The following is a 20,772-nucleotide window of genomic DNA, read 5'->3' as shown; positions in this document are numbered from 1 at the left end:
TCAGCTAAGTTACTGGGACCGTCTTTTTAGATGTGATCAAGACAGAATTAGTTTCCCTGAAATAATCTAAATCCATTTAAAAAGTAGTCCTTGTTTTCTTATTTTTTTTAAAAAAAGCTGAAATTTGGAATGGTTTTGTTTTTCTCTAGGAAAACCTCTTCTTTGTGATGGAGTATCTCAATGGAGGGGACTTAATGTACCACATCCAAAGCTGCCACAAGTTTGATCTTTCCAGAGCAACGTAAGAGCCTTCTGAAGGGTTTGGGGTTTTTCTACTGTTCTTGTCAGGTACCAGGTACTTACTTTACGCACAGAATATTCCTCCCATGTGGTATTTTTCCTGTTGCCTCACTCAGCACGCCACTGTCCCGGGTCAGGGCAACTGCCTGGGGACATACCAGACAAGGTAACGTTCCCCGTTTGTGAAGCTTAAACTGGAGTCCGTTTTGTTTCATTTCTTTGTGTTTTGAAACCAACAACTTGGTTTCTTAAGAAGCTACCCCCATACGTCACGCTTCTAGATAATCTAAACACAGAAGCAAATATTGGCCCTTGAATAGAAGTAGTCAGATGAAACACAGATCTTTAAAAGGTGGTCATGGGGATGAACCTTTAACTAAAGGTTTTAACTAAGGCTTTTACTAATGGGGAGCTCTATGTGAAGGCATAAATCATCTGGCTCCAGGGACATGAGTATTATGAAACCAGAAGAGGCATTTATTCCTTGAGAATAGATCTTCGCCTTTTCTGGCATCAAGTGAAAATGGGCAGACTGCATTTACCAGGTGGTAACGCAGCTGAGTCCCACAGAAAGCCCCGGTACTCCTCCTCCCGTGGGCCCTGTTTCCTCAATAATAAAACCACTGTGACATTCAGAAAAAGAGAAAACTGTGCCATGAGGCTCACTTAAAAATATGGGTACAACTAGCTTTCTTTCCCTGGTGCTCTGTCATCTTTCACTCACCCCTAATGCACACTTGAGTGGTTTAGGCTGAGCTGGGCTGAAAAATGGACTGGTCCCACCAGCTCCTACAGAAACCCGTGGGTGAAATGACTTTTTGTCAAAGCCATTGCCTAGCATACCACTAAGCTCATCACCTCCAGGAACCATCAGCAAAGTGCCCAGAGATAATTTTATGGGATTTCTGTGAAGCAGAAAAATCAAGCAGTTTTCATGCTAAAGGATTCTCAACGTGCCTTTCTCATACCTCTGGAAGGCATGAAAGCCATCAGAGACATGCTGTCTGCCGTGCTCTGAATGCCTTCCAGGTGCCGGTCATCACTGGAGATGGGGAACAGCATCTCACTCCCATCTTCCAATATCCTTCCTTTACCTCTCGGGCTACATTTCTTGCCCATAAACAACTCAGATCTATGTGGAATGATCCTGCATGTAGGTCTAAGGGCACTAAGCAGAGTTTAAAATAAAAGGGAAAATTATTTTCTTGTACTACTTACACTATTCTGTTTAGTGTCCATGGGTGTTTTATTAGAAAAAAATAAAAACAGTTGGAAAATCATAGCTTCAAGTATAAGAATAAGCACTAGGTGCAGATAAGACTAAATTCTGGTGTTATTTCATCCTCTCAGGGCTGGGGGTGCACATACAGAATGGATGACATCTCTCTTTTTTTAGGACTGAACAAAATTATAGAAGTTGTGTGTACACACAAAAGGGGATTTTCTTTCGTTCCATTAATGCATCCATATTCCACTTTGATTTTCCTTCCCCCAGGTTCTATGCTGCTGAAATCATTCTCGGTCTGCAGTTCCTTCATTCCAAAGGAATTGTGTACAGGTAAAGTTTACTCTTTGGAAACACATGCTGAGAGATCTGGATTTCCCGGTCCAGTTAATTGAATCACGGTAGTGAGGGGAAAGGGCCAGGGTGGTTTTGTGGCAGGAAGTTCTATGCCCATGGTGAGGACAATCAACCCAGGAACCCCCGTCTCCAAAGCAGTACGGTTCTGACCTCATTTTGTTCTTTGTTCTGATAGTTACAGTTATCGCCCCTCGCGTGTCCACTTTTCTCGTCCCCTTCCATTGCCCTGATTTCTGTTTGGCATCTTACTACGGCTTTCTCTCTGCCTCCTTCACATCTCTTGGTTTTGCACGGGTCGGCTAGAAAGGTTTATGGAATGTTCTCCTCTTGGGTAGGAAAGGAGGGGAATGCTTCCTTGAACATTCAAATGCACCTGTGGGAACGTATCTGCCTACACCTGAAAGAAGTGGATAGAAGCCGCACATGTAGCCTCCTTCATGAATGCGTGTCTGTCCAAAATGTCTCTATCATACACCATCTTTTCACATCCTTCTTCGAGGAAAGCTGTTGTGCTTTAATCTCCTTAACCTCTTTTCACCAAATACAGTTTGACACTTATTTAACATAGAAACCCTCAAAAGCTTAGTTTTCTGGTTTCTGACACACTGCAGGCTAAGGGAAAAAATAAGACTTAAAAAAAAAAAAAAGAAAAAGCTAGACAGGAGGCTGGCTGAGCTGCTGGAGGCTGGCCCAGCAAGCACAGTGAGAGGGACGTGTTGAATCTGACATAAAAGGAAGATGTGGGACAACTAAAAGGCCCTGGGAGAGTGGGATTGTGTGCTCTCCTGTAGCAGGTGTTCCTAGCACTGACCTGGAATCATCAGTAAGGTTCAGTGGAAAGAGGAGTTCCAAGACGACAGCTTAGGAAAAGCCTAAACTCACCTCCTCCCATAGACACACAAATCTACTCCAACATATGGAGGAATAATTCCACCTGAAGAACTTCGGGCCAACTAGACAGCTTCTCCTCAGCAAAGCATAGAAGCACAGTAATGAGGGGAGCCCAACACTACCAACTTTAGAGGGAGGTATGGCGCTGAGGAGGGCCATGCAGACTTGCCCACCTGGAGGAAGAGTGGTTTAAAGCGCAACTAGGCTCCAAGTGAAGGAGACCCATTTACTAATCCTACTAATGTCCACCGAACAGTGGGGGGAACTGCTGAAACTCTCCCCGAAATCAGAGGTGCTGGCAAGAACCACTGTTTAAGCTCCCCTTGTACTTGGATAGTGCAGAGAGGAGCAGAGTCCAGGCCCTCTGGTCAAGCTGCTGCTTCTGGGAGCCCCGGGGTGCCAGCGTATACCAGCTTCATCCATCCCTCTAAGGCAACTCCACTCCTGCCTGCTGCACCTCCAGCCATCTCACTAGGGCTGCTCTAGTATATACATATTAGGACACTTCTGGCCAGCACCCACTATGGCTCCAGCCATCTAGCCCTGGCAACACAAATGCAAAGCACTCTAGGACACCCCTAACCCATGCCCACCCCAACTCCAGCCATCCACCAGGGCAAACTGATATAAGTTGCCCTAGGATATACCAGCCTATGTTCACTTCAGCTCCAGCCACCCTGTCAGGGAAGCCATAGTGCAGAATGCCCCAAGACCCTTTAGCCTATACTTGCATCAGCTCCAACCATCCCTCCAAGAAGCCCACAGCACAGAGCACCCCAGGTATACACAGTCTATACAGAGGACATTCCTACACAAAGTCATTCCTTCAAGACTAGGGAAAGTAACTTTATCCCCTAATTCATAGAAATAAACAGAAAAAGTCAGAGTGAGAAGAGTATGTTCCAAGCTAAAGAACAAGACAAAACTTCAGAAAAAGAACTACATAAAATAGAGATAGCAATCTAACTGACAAAGAGTTCAAAGTAATGGTCATAAAGATGCCCAACAGACTTGAGAGAAAAGTAGATGAACTCAGTGAAAATTCTACAGACAGAAAATACAAAAAAAGAGCCAATCAAAGAATGCAGTAGCAGAAATGAAAATTACACTAGAGTAAATCAATACTAGATTAAAGGATATAGAATAACAGATCAGCATGTGGGAAATGGGGTATAGAAAGCCTGGAAGCTGAACAGCAAAAGGAAAAGAGAACTTTAAAAATTAGCATGGGTGTCTCTGGGTAGCTCAGTCAATTAAGCATCCAACTCTTGGTTTCAACTCAGGTCATTATCTTATGGGTCATGAGATCAAGCCCCGTGTTGGGCTCTGTGCTCAGCAGGTAGTCTTCTTGAAGATTCTCTCACTCTGCTCCTCCCCCTACTCACTCTTTCTAAAATAAATAAATCTTTTTTAAAAAATTAGTATACTTGATGTTATCACAGAGGTCCCTTAACCTATGCTAACGCTTGTATTAGAAGAGAAGAGAGAAAAGGGTGGAAAATTTATTTGAAGACATAATAGCTGAAAATTTCCCTAACCTAAGGAAAGAAAGAGACATCCAGGTTCAGGGAGCAGAGTCCAAAACAAGAGGTCCACACCGAGACACAAAATAATTAAAATATAAGAAATTAAAGATAAGGAGAGTCTTAAAAGAGGCAAGAGAAAAACAACTAGTTATGTTGAAGTGAAACTCCATAAGGCAGATACTCTGAAAGCAAGAAGGCATGATATATTCAAAGTGCGGAAAGGAAGAATACTGTAACCAAGAATACTCTACCCAGCAAGGTTATCATTCAGAACTGAAGAAGACAAAGAATTTTCCTGGCAAAGGTTAAAAGATTTCATCACCACCAAACCAGCCTTACAAGAAACTTAAAAGGACTACTTCAAGCAGAAAAGAAGGGCCTTGAAGAAAATGATGAAAGGAAAAAAAAAAAAAAAGTCACTGGTAAAAGTAAATAGAAAACCACTTGTAAACCTAGTATGAAGGTTAAAATGTAAAATCAATTATATGTACAAAAATTCTTGGATTCCTTACATAAAAGTATACATAAAATAAAATACCATAGAGTGCCTAGGTGGCTCAGTTGGTTAAGCAGCTGCCTCCCGCACAGGTCGTGATCCTGGAGTCCCAGGATTGAGTCCCACCACCAGGGACTCTAACCCTACCCCCAACTCATGTTCTCATGCTCTCCAAAATAAGTAAATAAAATCTTTTTTAAAAAATAGAACATTAAAAATATATAACATAGAGAAGGAGGACTAAGAATGTAGTCTGAACTTAAGTGACCATTAAGCTAGTATAGACTGCTGCGTACTCTGGATGCATTTATACATCTACAATAGATAACAAAAAATAAAGAGAAAGGAACCCAAGCATAACACTAAAGGAAGTCACCAGTCATAAGGGAAGAGAGCAAGAGAACAGAACTACAAAACAACCAGAAAACAATTAACAAAGTAGTGATAAGTCCAAACTTCTCAATAATCACTTTATATGTAAAAAGACTAATGCTCTCATCCAAGGACATAGATGACTGAGTAGATTAAAGAACAAGACCCAATTATATGCTGCCTACAAGAGACTTTAGATATCAAGACACAGAGAAAGTAAAGGTGTGGAAAAACATAATCCACGCAAATGGAAGAAAAAAACTATAGTGATATTGTATCAGACGGAATCAGGTTTAAACTGAAGGTTGTAACAAGAGACAGAGGCAAGCATTACATAATTATAAAGGAACTGATCCAACAGAAGGACATAAAAATTATGAATATATATCAACACAGGAGTGTCTAACATAGGAAGCAAATATTGACAGACATAAAGGGAGAAATTAACTACAATGCAATAATAAGGGATTTTAACACCCTGCCTACATCAATAGACAGAACATCCAGGCAGAAAATCAATATGGAAACAGTGGTTTTAAATACATTAGACTACATGAACTGAACAGATATACACAGAACATTCTATCTGAAAACAGTAGAATAAACATTCTTTTCAAGTGCACGTAGGACATTTTCCAGGATAGATCATGGGTTAGCCCACAAAACAAGTCTCAATAAATTCAAGAATAGTGAAATCTTATTAAACGTCTTTTCCAACCACAGCAATATGAAACTAGAACTCAGAAGGGAAAAAAAAAAAACCTGGAAAAAACACAGACACATGGAGGGTAAACATTCTGCTCAATAGCCAGTGCGTAGATGAAGAAGTCAAGAAGGAAATCAAATATACTTGGAGACAAATGAACCTGGAAACACGGCGGTTCAAAATCTTTGGGACACAGGAAAAGCTGTCAGTGAAATTTATAAGGATACAGGCCCACCTCAAGAAGTCTCTCAAATAAACAATCTAAATTTAAACCAAAGAGAACAAGAAGAAACAAAGCCCCAGTTTATGGGAAATAATAAAGTTCAGAGCAAAAATAAATGAAATAGAGACAAAAAAAATAAAACCTAAAAAAGATCAGTGAATCTAAGAGGTAGATCTTTAAAAAGATAAAATTGGCAGAACTTTTGTCATAGTAATCACAGAGGGGGGGGGGACCCCAAATAAGTAATATCAGAAATGAGAGAGAAGTTACAACTGATGGCACAGAAATATATAGGGTTATAAGGGACTATAAAAAATTATATGCCAGCAAATTGGGACAACCTAGAAGAAATGGATAAATTCCTACAAATATACAATCTTTCCAAGACTGAATCAAGAAGAGAAAATCTGAACTGATTACTAGTAACAAAATTGAATAAGTGAAAAAAAAAATCAAATTCAACAATACATTAAAAGAGTCATTCACCGTGACCGAATAGGATTTATTCTGGGGATGCAAGATTGGTTAAATACCAGCTACTCAAGGTGAACACACCACACTGACAAAACGAAAAATAAAAATCATATGATCATCTCAACAGATGTAGCAAAAGCATTGATAAAATTCAACATCCTTTCATTATAAAAACTCTCAAGATGGGTTTAGAGGGATCACCACACATCAACATAATGGAGGCCACACATGACAACCCCACAGGTAACCTTATATGCAGTGGTGAAAAACAGAGCCTTTCTTCTAAGATCATGAACAAGACAAGAAAGTCCATTCATGCCACTTTGATTCAATAGTATTGGAAGCAGACAAAAAAACAGCCATATTGGTTAAAAAAAAAAAATTAAAACTCATTATTTGTTGAGGACATGACACTATATATAGAAAATCCTGAAGATTCCAGAAAAACAAAAACTATTAGAATAAATGAATTCAGTGAACTTGCAAATACAAAATTAATATATAGAACCTGCTGCTGCATTTTTATATATGAATAATGAAGTATCACAAAGAGAAGTCAAGGAAACAACCCCATTTATATCAAAAAAATACATAGGAATAAATTTAACCAAGGACATGAAAGCTATGTACACTGAAAACTAACACACTGATGAAAGAAACTGAAGACAAAACAAATAAAAGGAAAGATATTTGCTGCTCATGGTTTGGAAGGACACTGTTAAGATGTCCAGACTGCACAAAGCATTCTGCAGATTCATTGCAATCCATATCAAAATTCCAGTGACATTTTTCACAGAACTAGAATAAAAAACTTAAAATTTTTATGGAACCACAAAAGACCCCATATGGCCAAAACATTCTTGAGAAAGAAAATTAAACCTGGATGTATCAAGTTTCATGATTTCAAACTCTACTACAAAGCTATAGTAATCAAAACAGTATGGTAGCATAGTATTAGCACCAAAGGAACACACAGGTCTGTGGAATAGGGTAGAAAGCTCAGAAATAAGCCCATGCATAAATGGCCAACTAATCTACGACAAAGAAAGCAAGAACACAGGATAGTTTTTTCAGTAACTGGTGTGGGGAAAACTGGTCAGCTGCATGCAAAAGAATGAAGCTGGACCACTTTCTGACACCATATACAAAAATTAACTCAAAATGGATTAAACATTTGAATTTAAGACTAGGAACCATAAGACTCCTAGAAGAAAACATAGGAAGTAAAGCTCTTTGACACCAATCTTAATGATGTTTTCTAGATCTGACTCCAAAGGCAAGGGAAACAAAAGCAAAAAGAAACTATTGGGACTATATCAAATTAAGCAGCTTTTTCACAGCAAGGAAGCTATCGACAAAACAAAGAAAACCTACTGAATGGAAGAAGATATTACAAATAATATATGCATTAAGGGGTTTATATCCAAAATATATAAAGAACTCCTACAGCACCAAAAAATAATCTGATTAAGGTGGGTAGAGTACATGAATATACATCTTTACAAAGAACACATAACCAAGAGACACAAAAAGGTGCTCAACACCCCTAATCATCAGGGACATGAAAATCAAAACCACACTGAGACATCACCTGACACCTGTCAGAATGGCTAAAATCAAAAAGACAAGAAGTAACAAATGCTGGTGAGGATATGAAGAAAAGGGAAGCCTCACACACTGCTGGTGCATGTAGCCACCATGGAAAACAGTATGAGGGTTTCTAAAATAATTAAAAATATAAATACCATATCACCCAGTATTACCACTTCTAGTATGTACCCAAAGAAAACAGAAAACACTGATTTGAAAAGTTATATGCAGCCATATGTTCATTGCAGCATTATTTACAGTAGCCAAGCTACCTAGGCAACATGAGCATCCATTGATAGAGGAATAAATGAAAAAGATGTGATAAACATATATGATGGAGTATTACTCAGTCATATAAAAGAATAAAATCTTGCCTTTCACAATGTGAATGGATCCAGAAGGTATTATGCTAAGTGAAAGGATTCAGACATAAAAAGACAAATACCATATGAATTCACTTATATATGGAATCTAAAAACCAAACCAAAACAGAAACAGACTCACAAAGAGAAACAGGTTCTTAAATACAGAGAACAAACTGCTGGTTGCCAGAGGGTAGGGCAGTGGGGGGACAGGTGAAATAAGTAGATACTAAGAGGTACCAACTTCCAGGTATAAAGTAAATAAATCACTGGGATGAAAATTACAGCACGGGGGTCTGGTCAACAATCTTGCGGAGTTGTTGTACAGTGACAGATCCTGACTACACTCTGGTGAGCGTAGCGTAAGGTATGTAAGTGTTGAATCACTGTATTGTACACCTGAAAGATACCGTATGTCAACGATACTTCAACAGAAGAAAGGTTAAATAATGTGCCACACTGAGTGTTGAAGGCAGCAAACTGTGTATATCACAATGCAGAAGCATTCCATTAGAGATGGTCAGTACTGAGATGCTCATGGGGAAGGCTGAAAGTTCACTTTAAGACACCTCTCCATCCCCAGAGGGCACAGTCCCAGGAGAGCTGTCCTATGTAGAATCACAGAACACCGTCCTAGAGGAGGTTTGCGAGTCATTCTCCTTAAGCAGGGTCTTCAGCAACCTTTGGATATATGGTGGGTTTTTTGGTCTGTCTACAAAATATTATATTTAAAAGCTGTTTTATTTTATTTCTTTATATCTCCAAGAAATTGAAAATTGAAAACCCTGATCAGAATCTATGGGTTATTGGGGTTTTTTGTTGTTGTTGTTGTTGTTTTTTAACTCTTTACACCTATGATGCCGGCAATACATATAAAAATATACCGGCACCGGAGCACTCAGTAGCTTGTGTAGGATAGATGAATTGGAGTGAGGAAAAAATAAGATTGGAAAGAGAGAGGTCTTAGAGCTCAAAGGAACCTCTTAAGAGAAAAGCCCACACGCCCCAGTACAGTGTGCTTCTCCACAATACAGTGCTTTTCTCTAGCATTTCATCATATAAATTGACACTCAGAACAAAAAGACCCATAGTCCTTCATTGTCTTTAATATCATAAACTGTATCCAGTTGAGGGCCCTTCCTAGGTCCATGTATGAGAAGTGGTGTTTTCTACGGCTTTTTATGCACCAGTAAGAGACTATTGGGTTAATTTAGTAGCGTATTCACTGAAGTTGTAGAGAATGCTTGAAAGACACCGTCAAGGAGAGGTCATCTAGCAAGAACACGAGGAGCAGACGGGCTTGCATTAAAAACCATTCAACTCCCCATGTGTAACTTTACTGACTTAAACTGTCCATTCAGCAACTGAATTAACCCGGGGAGTCTATTAATTTCTTCCTCCTTCTGGCCACTTGGGTTTAGGATTTCTGGGTTTATTCACAAAAGAGGTATATTAGTTTTGAAGTGTTGCTATAGCATTACCACACCCTTGATGGCTCAAACAGAAGTTTATTCCCTCACACTTCTGGAGTCCAGAAGTCCCAAACCAAGCTGATGGCACAGCCACCCTACTCCCCAAGTCTCTTGAGGGGAATGCTTCCTTGTCCCTGCTGGGGTCTGGTGGCTCGGGCGCTCCTTGGCTTTAGACCGCATCCTTCCTGTCTGCCTGTCTCCCCACAGCCTTGTCTTCTTGCACCTCTTCTGTCTTCCTTGTAGTCTCTTAGGAGGATACTTGGCCACCCAGATAACCTAAGATGATCTCATTCCAAGATCCTTCATTACATCTGCAAAGACCCTTTTCCCAAAGAAGGTCTCATTCACAAGGTTCTAGGGATAAGGATATGAACTTATTTTGGGGGCCACCTTTCAACCCACTATAGCTGGTGATATTGACAGACCAACCCCAGAATGGCCAGCCCTCCGTTAAGCATTGCAGTGTGCACAGAACCTACTGAACTCCCCATCCCTGGATACCTAATGATGTCACTTCCTGGGTTATTTTATTTTATATGTTTTGGAGAAAAAGCATAAGTACATGATAAGACACCTAAAAAAAAAAATCTGAGTGGATAAGATGCTAATTAAAAGTGTCAACAAGAAGAAAAGTTGTGTCCTCAGAATTAGGGGAGGGTTGGCCAAAAAAAAATTTCTATCAGAAAGGGGATTTTTTTTTTTAAGAGGAGGAGAGACTTTGCACATGGAAGCGATTCCAGAAAAGGCACAGAAACAGAATTTAAGGGGGTTAAGCAAGGAACATTAAACAAATGGGTCCAGTTTTATTGGAAAGGCTGAGGCTGAGCGGTCCCAAGAATTGGGTCTGAGAAAAGTAGCGAAGCAGGTGCCAACATCATCTTTTATCTCTGTTGGTGTTGTAAAAGTAGGGGCATCTTAAAGGGTGCCTCAGCCATGGTTTGGGTTAAATGTAAAAATGAGACGCTGGAAAATATGCAGACACAGAAAGAGAAGAATCTAGAATCTCCCGTCTTAGAACTATTCGAACTGAAAAGCAGTTTAATTGAGATCTTATCCATGAGAACACTGGCCTAACCCCTATATTTGAAGCCACTTACAAACGCTTTCACTGGATTACCTCATTCAGTGCCCACAGAGGTCCTGTGGCATAAGCAAGGCAGACATCATTATACCCATTTTCCAGATAAATCACCGTGGGCTTAGAAGGGATGTGGCTTGGCTGAGCTGGTGTTCTGTAAGGAATATGTGATGAGTAAATAGCTGATGTGCCTACGAAGGCTTTGGCCTTTGGGTTCTGTGGCATTTCCAGTTAGCTCTCTTCTGCCCTCATTCCTAACCCTCATGGAGGTCGGTCTCTGGACCGACAGACTTCTGGACCTTTCACATTCTAACTTAATCTCTCAAAACATCAATGACCCTTTCTCTGTCAACCCCTAACACTTGGTTCACCTTAGAGGGTGGAATGAAAATCAAACATTATGCTCGTTTTCCTAGCCTGAGGCCCAGACAGCATTTATGTTTAGGATGAAAATGCATCCTTGTAATCACAGGAGACTCGGGATCTCAGCAAGTTCAGTTCAAGGAGAAAGACTAGGTAAGCTTGATTTAGAGGACGTAGAAGAGAAGGCTGGGTTTGCAACCTAACCCACTGACTGTATGGACTGGCATAAACCCTATAAACCGATCAGAAAAATATGAATAAAAATAAGAATTCCAAGTCAAAGGGTGGTTGGGAGAATCAAATGATTAAAAAAGCACCTGAGAGCAAGAAAATCCAATACAAATATTAGACACAATGTTCATTGTCCTCAGGACCTACGGATAGCACTGCAGCTGGATATTTGGCGCTCTAGTGATGACCCCCAAACCATCCTTCGGCCAATTTCTAGGAACATGTGTACATGGCTCTAAGTGATGCAAATATGTTCCGTACAGCAGAAACCCAAAATGATACCAATATTGTATAGAGCACATAAGCTAATGATGTACTATATGTTGGCTAATTGAAGTAAAAAAAATAAGCTAATACATGGAAAAAATACTGCGTAGAGTGCAGATTAGAGAACGAATCTGCAGTTTTAGCATGAGGAGTAGGACCTACACTTGGATTTATTGGAATTCATAAATCACAATGAAAGTGAACTTAATTAAAATTAAGGAATAGGAAGGTAGAAGACCCAAGGACAGACATATTGGACAGACATGATTGAAAGTGTGACAGCATTGGAGTTAGGAAGAGAGAGAGAAACAGAACCAATGGGGTGTGAACATGAGATACATACTGACATGTGTCCTGGAGATGCCCCAGCCACCCAGCCAGATGGGAACACTCTGTGATGCCCTGGTTTATGGAGATTATGGACCAAGCTAGCCCAGATGGACACTCTAGGGACATCTGCTAATAGTGTCACTCCACCAAAACACAGCTGCATTCCATGCTCACACTCTCTGGCTAATTTACTCCAGCAGAAGGTGGAGAAAGCAATGGAAGGGGACAGTATTTGGGACTTCGTCGCAACTCATAATTGCTGGTGGCAAGCCAATTCCTGGTGGGTGACCGGTCATTCAGCAAACATTTATTGAATGCTCTGTACATGGTACCCTCCTGCCAGAGCTGTCACAGTAGAGCAAACAGCAAACAATACACATTTCCACTCTCACAAAGCTCACAGTTTAATGAGAAGAAAAAAAAAAAAAACAGTGATCAGAACTTTAGGCTAATATGAATATCGAAGACCACTCAAACTTTTGCTTAAGTGAAATCTCCACTTCCTTGAGAAACTGGAATGGAGAATGCAGACCTGCCAGAAACCAAAGTAGCTTCTCTCTCATCACTGTCTCTCTTTGGGTTTATACAGGCTCTGTTCTGCTCTTGTCCCAGCCACTTCATTTTTTTCCTCTAACTGGTCTTCTGTTCCTATAAGGCCCTGCTAGAGGACATCCATCAGCAACCCTAAGTACCAGACTTCTAACCGAGACACGTCAGTGCTACCTTTTCACAGCCCCAACATCCCCAAAGAGAAAACCTGAATGATCCAGTGAGGTCCCATCATCTGAGGTGGAGGGGACAGGGCTACTTGTGAGGCCCTTTGGGACCAAAATCTTTGAGAAGAAAATGCTGAGCAAATTGTCTAAGAGGAGGTACAGAAAAGAGTAAACCGAGAGCTGTTCCTTTGTTCTCTCAAGCCACCTCTGCTAATAAGGAAGACCAGGGTAGTCACCACCAGCCCCACACCCTCAACTTAGATTTCAGGAAGTTCAGAAATCCAAGGGAAGAAGACATAAAGGAAAAGAAAATGGGATGTTCTAGAGCAAACTAGAATTCATAAGCTGCTATCAACTAAAAAAAAAAAAGTTTAAAGCAAGTGATGTCAAGTGTAACACTTGAATGATTGAATGATCTTTAAAACATCAATTTCATGGGTCCAGAGTGAGAAGAAACCAGCATAATGGTAGTTTATGTAGGGAAAAAAAAAGAAGACACCGGGAGGTTTTAGTTTACAGTAAGCTCACTGTTAACCACTACTGTGATTGAGTGTCAGGACCCAGCAGGGCAACAGGGAGGGAGCGGGGAGCTCGAGCGGGGAGGGGCAAGGGTGTCCGGACAGAAGGTAGCAATGCTGCCGTCACTGGCACAATGTGATTATACATCTGGAGGATACTGGTTCCAGTCTCAGTACAAAGTTTTAAGAAGGAAATTGATAAACCCAAGCTATTTGGAGGGCAGGGGTCAGAATTCTGAAGCTTCTGAACACCAGGCTACCTGAGGAACAAAATTCTTGACCTCAGTGAAAAGACAAGACAAAACTTGAGGTCACTTTCCAAATATTCATGGATAGCAATAGTGTACTAGCATAATCACAGGGAAGCATGATTTGGTTTATTTTAATATTATCAGTCACATTTATTATCAGTCCATTTAAAAATGGAATGGGTGCTCTACAAGTTTACTGGTTCTCTAAAGAAAGAGGAGTTTATTGATGTGATTTCTGGCATTGGATGGATTCTGGTTGTAGAATTATTCTTAGTTAGGAGCAGCCTTCCTCACTCAGTCTTGGTGCAATACAATTTATCCAGAAAGAAACAGAAATACTTGGAAAATAGCACAACACGAGTGTGTGTTTCAAGCCTTTCTTCCCTTGCCATGGAAAAAAAGTGCTGGGATAAAGAGCCTCAGGTCCAGGTCTTGCCTATTTTATTATATATACTCCTATTTTATTTTATATACTCCGTGGTCAATCAGAAAAAGGGATCAGAAACCAGCCATTCCCTTGAAAAGTCAATGCTATCTACACCACTGTCTTTTGCACAAGTAGACAGCTGTACGAGTTGTGTAGCATTAAATACCACCCTATGTCAAACACAGCCCCAACTACAGACCCCTGAGGGCATTTCATCGCTGGCTGTTTCCTTACATCTCAGTATTGTTTCTTGAAGGCACCTTAAAACCAAAGGACGCTACCCTGAAGAGATCACATTTTACTCATCCCACCACCCATGCAGCCATCCATACGAGCTCTGGAGATGCACCAAGTGCTTCCCAGGGCATGGGGGATAAAAAGTCTGTCAGAGTCGGACCTGAGAAAGCTGACCTGGGCCAAGAAGGGCCAGGGGGAGTCCCAAACACAAGATGCTAGTCAAGGAGGAAACACCAAGAAAAAGCCAGTGAGCCCAGGGCAGAGCTGTCGATTGAAGAACGGGACTGGAAGGGAAGAGGGGGACCAGCAAAGCATGCCCTCCTGATGGTCTCAGGCTGTGATGGGACAATGACTGCTCCTCATGAGGAAATTCCATTTTAACAAAAAATGTATACGTGAGATTCTGCTTTGCTTTTGTGTTTCAGAGACTTGAAGCTCGATAACATCCTGTTAGACAGAGATGGACATATCAAAATAGCAGACTTTGGAATGTGCAAAGAGAACATGTTAGGAGATGCCAAGACAAACACTTTCTGCGGAACCCCTGACTACATCGCCCCGGAGGTAAGGATGTGCTGCCTGAAGGGTGTGCATGGGCGTTGGCCCAACTCCACATGTCCCAAGCACCACTGCTCATTTCTCCTGTGGGGGCTAGAAATCAAAAGACTTTGATAGTTTGTCTCGGGATTGGTCTTTGTTTTTCTGAGTATTTCATACATGCAGTTGCACACAGAGGCTCTGTTATTATATAATTATTTAGTAATTATTATTATTTATTCTGTTATTATTTAATGGGAGGTGGTGCTCATGCTGATTAGGTAGTCTCTGAGTCTTGAATGGCTCTGCATACCCTCCTCAGTCATGGCTCCTCCCACTGCAGCCTTAAACCGTATTCACTCCACTGAGACCAACCAGAGGAAACAATGGTGAAGAACCAGGTGGTCACCAAACAGACTCATAAGCGTCCACCTGAATAAGTCCAGTGGTTTCATCTTGGGACCAGAAACACCTAAACTGTGGTTTCCAAGCTGCCGCTGTGTGACCACAGAGAGATTGTTGCGATCTGCAGACCCACAGCCCCTTTTCTGAGGAGGATACTTATGACCCAGCTTATTTTTAGTGTAAAATGGAGGAACCTATGAAAGTTTAAAAAAGGGGGGGGAGCTCATATTCTAAACCCTTAGAAGAATGGCAGTTTCTCAGAAGGCCACTGACAGTCCTACTCTACCCATGTCTCCGTTCCCTTGTTATGGAGTCCTCCCCCATGGCTGACTCCAAGGAGGTTGGACACCCCTTTGCACTTGACCCTTATCTTAGCACAACACTCACTTTCATTGTTGTTGTTCTTTTTTTTTTAAATATCAATCTCCCTGTACTACCAGATGATTGTTCTATTGATGATTGATGATGATCTATTGATGATCTATTGATGATTGATGTTATTTTGCAATCATTATAGATTAACTAGAAGTTGCACAAATAGTACAGACGTGCCACCTATGTATACCTTTCCCCCAGTTTTCTCCAGTGGTCACATCTTCTATAACTCTGCTACAAGACCAAGACCTGGGGATGGATATGGGTATAACATGTATCCAGTTCTATACCATTTACATCACATGGTTTTTATCCCTTGTGTACATGAGTGTACATTACTCAAATTTACATCCACAGACCGATCACAGGGCTCTAAGAAATTTGTGGTTTTGTCCTGTGCTTATTTTGTATTTAATTTTAATTTAACCCTCTTTAAATGCAAAATTGGCCTCTGAGCAACAAGAAATTATAGCTTTTAACTTTTCTTTCTGCAAATGCCTTATGCCAGATCCTTTACCTCATTCCATTTCCAGAATTTAGCATCAGTGACTGACTTCTCTTTTTGCAAATTCAGTCTCTCTGATCTTCCAGCATCCTTGTCTTCACACTATTCCATTCTTTTTTAAGATTTTATTTTTTCATCAGGGCAGGGAGTACAAGCAGGGGGAGCAGCAGGCAGAGGAAGAAGCAGGGTCCCCACTGAGCAGGGAGCTCAATGCTGGACTCCATCCCAGGACCCTGGGATCATAACCTGAGCTGAAGGCAGACATTTACCCTACTGAGCCCCCCAGGTGTCCCACACTCTTCCATTCTTGACACCCTTATTTTCTTATTATATGTTCTCCATGAGTATTTAGGACTACAGTTTAAATCAATATGACCAGCCCAAACTTCTTGCTCCAGCTGCCACAGACAAAAAAGACTGGGATAATTCCCTGCATATTTTCAGACCACAGTACTCTGAAGCTAGAACTCAATCACAAGAAGAAAGTTGGAAAGAACTCAAATACATGGAGGCTAAAGAGCATCCTTCTAAAGAATGAATGGGTCAACCAGGAAATTAAAGAAGAATTGAAAAAACTTCATAGAAACAAATGAAAATGAAAACATAACTGTTCAAAATCTTTGGGACACAGCAAAGGTGGTCCTGAAAGGAAAGTACATACAAGCCTTTCTCAAGAAACAAGAAAGGTCTCAAGTACACAACCTAACCCTATACCTAAAGGAACTGAAGAAAGAACAGCAAAGAAAGCCTAAACCTAGCAGAAGAAGAGAAATAATAAAGATCAGAGTAGAAATCAATGAAATAGAAACCAAAAGAACAGTAGAACAAATCAATGAAACTAGGAGCTGGTTCTTTGAAAGAATTAATAAGATTGATAAACTGCCGGCCAGACTTAACAAAAAGAAAAGAGAAAGGACCTAAATGAATAAAATCATGAATGATAGAGGAGAGATCACAACCAACAACAAAGAAATACAGTTATAAGAACATATTATGAGAAACTCTACTCCAGCAAATTTGACAATCTGAAAAAAATGGATGTATTCCTAGGGACATATAAACTACCAAAACTGAACCAGGAAGAAATAGAAAACCTGAACAGACCCATAACCAGTAAGGAGTTTGAAGCAGTCATCAAAAATCTCTCATCAAACAAGATCCCAGGGCCAGACAGCTTCCCAGGGGAATTCTACCAAACATTTAAAGAAGAATTAATACCTAGTCTCCTGAAACTGGGCAACAAGTTCCAAAAAATAGAAAATGGAAGGAAAACTTCCAAACTCATTTTATGAGGCCAGCATTACCTTGATCCCCAAACCAGACCTCATCAAAAAAGAAAATTACAGAACAATATCCTTGATGAACACAGATGCAAAAATTCTCACCAAAATACAAGCCAATAGGACCCAACAGTAAATTAAAAGGATTATTCACCACAACCAAGTGGGATTTATTCCTGGGCTGCTAGGCTGGTTCAACATCTGCAAAATCAATCAATGTGATACAATACATTAATAAAAGCAAAAGCAAAAATCATATGATACTCTCAATAGATGCTGAAAAAGCATTTGACAAAGTACAGCATCCTTTCTTGGTCAAAACTCTTCAAAGTATAGGGATAGAGGGTACATTCCTCAATATCATCAAAGCCAGCTATGAAAAATCCATAGTAAATATTATTCTCAGTGGGGAAAAACAGAGCTTTTCTGTTAAGGTCAAGGACACAGCAGGGATGTCCATTATCACCACTGCTATTCAACATAGTACTAGAAGTCCTAGTCTCAGCAATCAGACAACAAAAAGAAGTTAAAGGCATCTAAACTGGCAAAGAAGAAGTCAAACACTCACTCTTTGCAGATGATAGGATACTATATGTGAAAAACCCAAAAGACTCCACTCCAAAACTGCTAGAACTCATACAGGAATTCAGTAATTGTCAGGATATAAAATCAATGCACAGAAATCAGTTGCATTTCTATACACCAACAAAACAGAAAAAAAGAGATATGAAGGAGTCAATCCCATTTACAATTGCACCCAAAACCATAAGATACCTAGGAATAAACCTAACCAAAGAGGCAAAGAATCTATACTCAAAAAACTATAAAGTACTCATGAAAGAAATTGAGGAAGAAGAAATGGAGAAGTATTCCATGCTCATGGATTAGAACAAATATTCTGAAAATGTCTATGCTACCTAAAGCAATCTACACATTTACTGCAATCCCTATCAAAATACCATCAATTTTTTCAAAGAAATGGAACAAATAATCCTAAGATTTATATGGAACCAGAAAAGACCCCGAAGAGCCAGAGGAATATTGAAAAAGAAAACCAAAGCTGGTGGCATCACAATTCCAGACTTCAAGCTCTATTACAAAGCTGTCATCATCAAGACAGTGTGATGCTGGCACAAAAACAGACACACAAATCAATAGAACAGAATAGAGAGCCCAGAAATAGACCATCAACTCTATGGACAACTAATCTTTGACAAAGCAGGAAAGAATGTCCAGTGGAAAAAAGACAGTCTCTTCAACAAATGGTGTTGAGGAAATTGGACAGTCACGTGCAGAAAAATGAAACTGGACCATTTCCTTACACCATGCACAAAAATGGACTCAAAATGGATGAAAGAACTGAATGTGAAATAGGAATCCATCAAAATCCTTGAGAACACAGGCAGCAACCTCTTCGACCTCAGCTGCAGCAATTTCTTCCTAGGAACATCACCAAAGGCAAGGGAAGCAAAGGCAAAAATGAACTATTGGGACTTCATCAAGATCAAAGGCTTTTGCACAGCAAAGGAAACCATCAACAAAACCAAACGACAACTGACAGAATGGGAGAAGATATTTGCAAATGACATATCAGATAAAGGGCTAGTATCCAAAATCTATAAAGAGCTTATCAAACTCTTTAGCCAAAGAATAAATAATCCAATCAAGAAATGGGCAGAGAACATGAACAGATATTTCTCCAAAGAAGGCCAGCAGACACATGAAAAAGTGCTCCACATCACTTGGCATCAGGGAACTACAAATCAAAACCACAATGAGATACCACCTCACACCAGTCAGAATGGCTAAAATTAACCAGTCAGGAAATGACAGATGTTGGAGAGGATGCGTAGAAAGGGGAACCCTCCTACACTGTTGGTGGGAATGCAAGATGGTACAGCCACTCCAGAAAAAAGCATGGAAGTTCCTCAAAAAGTTGAAAATAGAGCCATCTTATGACCTAGCAATTGCTCTACTGGGTATTTACCCTAAAGATACAAACATAGTGATCTGAAGGGGCATGTGCGCCCAAATGTTTATAGCAGCAATGTCCACAATAGCCAAACTATGGAAAGAACCTAGACGTCCATCAACAGATGAATGGATGAAGAAGTATATATACACAATGGAATACTATGCAGCCATCAAAAGAAATCTTGCCATTTGCAATGACATGGATGGAACCAGAGGATGTTATGTTAAGCAAAATAAGTTAATCAAAGAAAGACAACTATCATATGATTTCTCTGATATGAGGAATTTGAGAGGGAGGGTAGGGGGTTCTGGAAGGAAGGGAGGGAAAAAAATGAAACAAGATGGCACAGGGCAGGTGGGGGGGGTGGAGAGAGAAACCTTAGGAGACTCTTAATCTCACACAATAAACTGAGGATTGCCGGGGGTGGGGATAGGGTGGCTGGGTGATGGACATTGGGGAGGGTATGTGCTGTGGTGAGTGCTGTGAAATGTGGAAGACTGATGATTCACAGACCTGTACCCCTGGGGAAATAATACATTATATATTAATTAAAAAAAAAAAAAAAACCCACACGGGAGCACAGAGCAGGTGGGACAAGGCCATGAGGCCCACCTGGCAGACAGGAGAACCCAAATTACAGCAATAAATGCATTTGGGAACAATACCAGGAGTGATGCAGCAGGACAAAAAAGAAAAAAAACACACTTCCCTCCCCAAAGCTGGGGAGTATCCCCAGTCCATGTCTCCTGAGATACTAAACTCTACGGTTCTCTGCATCTTCCAGTGACAGGACTGAGGGTCGAACATAGAATTGGAGGTCCAAGCTCATTTTGACAAAGACTAGGGAAAGAAACACAGGAACACCCTCTCTTAGTATATACTAACCACTTAGTAAATCCGTGTGGGATTCCGGTGCCCAGAAGCAGCTCCCCGGGGAGAGCAGGAGTCACTTGAAGACCAACAGGTGCTCGGGGTGGGGGGGCAGGTTGGGGGGGGGGGGTCCCTTCATGAACTCGGACAGCACATCAACACCGTGAGCCTATACAGATGTGACACCCTAGCTCTGCCAGGCAGATGGAATTGCAGACGGCTCTCACTGCTGGAGGGGAAGGAGACTCTGACGTCAAGGGGCAAGGTCTTTACTATGGGAATCACTTGAGTCAAGTTGGGGGAGGGAAGGAGACAAAAGATGATGCGACCATAAGAAGGCAGCAGCGGTTAAGACAGAAACAGGGAAAGGGGCTGCTCCAGTCAGGGTTTCTCCACCACTTTCTTTTAAAAACATCAACAATGTGAGCCTGGCCCTGATAGCCTGAGGCTTAATCCAGGAGACATTAAATATG

General features: G+C 40.8%; 1 protein-coding gene across 7 annotated transcripts in view; it reads left to right on the top strand.

The window, feature by feature from the left end:
* The window catches only part of PRKCQ (protein kinase C theta), a 179,689-nt gene that overhangs the window by 140,448 nt on the left and 18,469 nt on the right, over nt 1-20,772 (top strand). For all 7 annotated transcript variants that reach the window (XM_059404046.1, XM_059404042.1, XM_059404048.1 and 4 more), the window contains 3 exons: nt 150-241; nt 1,736-1,798; nt 14,778-14,916. In XM_059404046.1, coding sequence (XP_059260029.1) covers nt 150-241; nt 1,736-1,798; nt 14,778-14,916 — 294 coding nt within the window. The remainder of the gene's footprint in view (nt 1-149; nt 242-1,735; nt 1,799-14,777; nt 14,917-20,772) is intronic.

The sequence above is a fragment of the Mustela nigripes genome, chromosome 6 (assembly GCF_022355385.1).
Source record: "Mustela nigripes isolate SB6536 chromosome 6, MUSNIG.SB6536, whole genome shotgun sequence".
NCBI classification, from domain to species: Eukaryota; Metazoa; Chordata; class Mammalia; order Carnivora; family Mustelidae; genus Mustela; species Mustela nigripes.
Note: the sequence above shows the minus strand (reverse complement) of the source record. Positions and strands in the feature narration are given on the sequence as shown.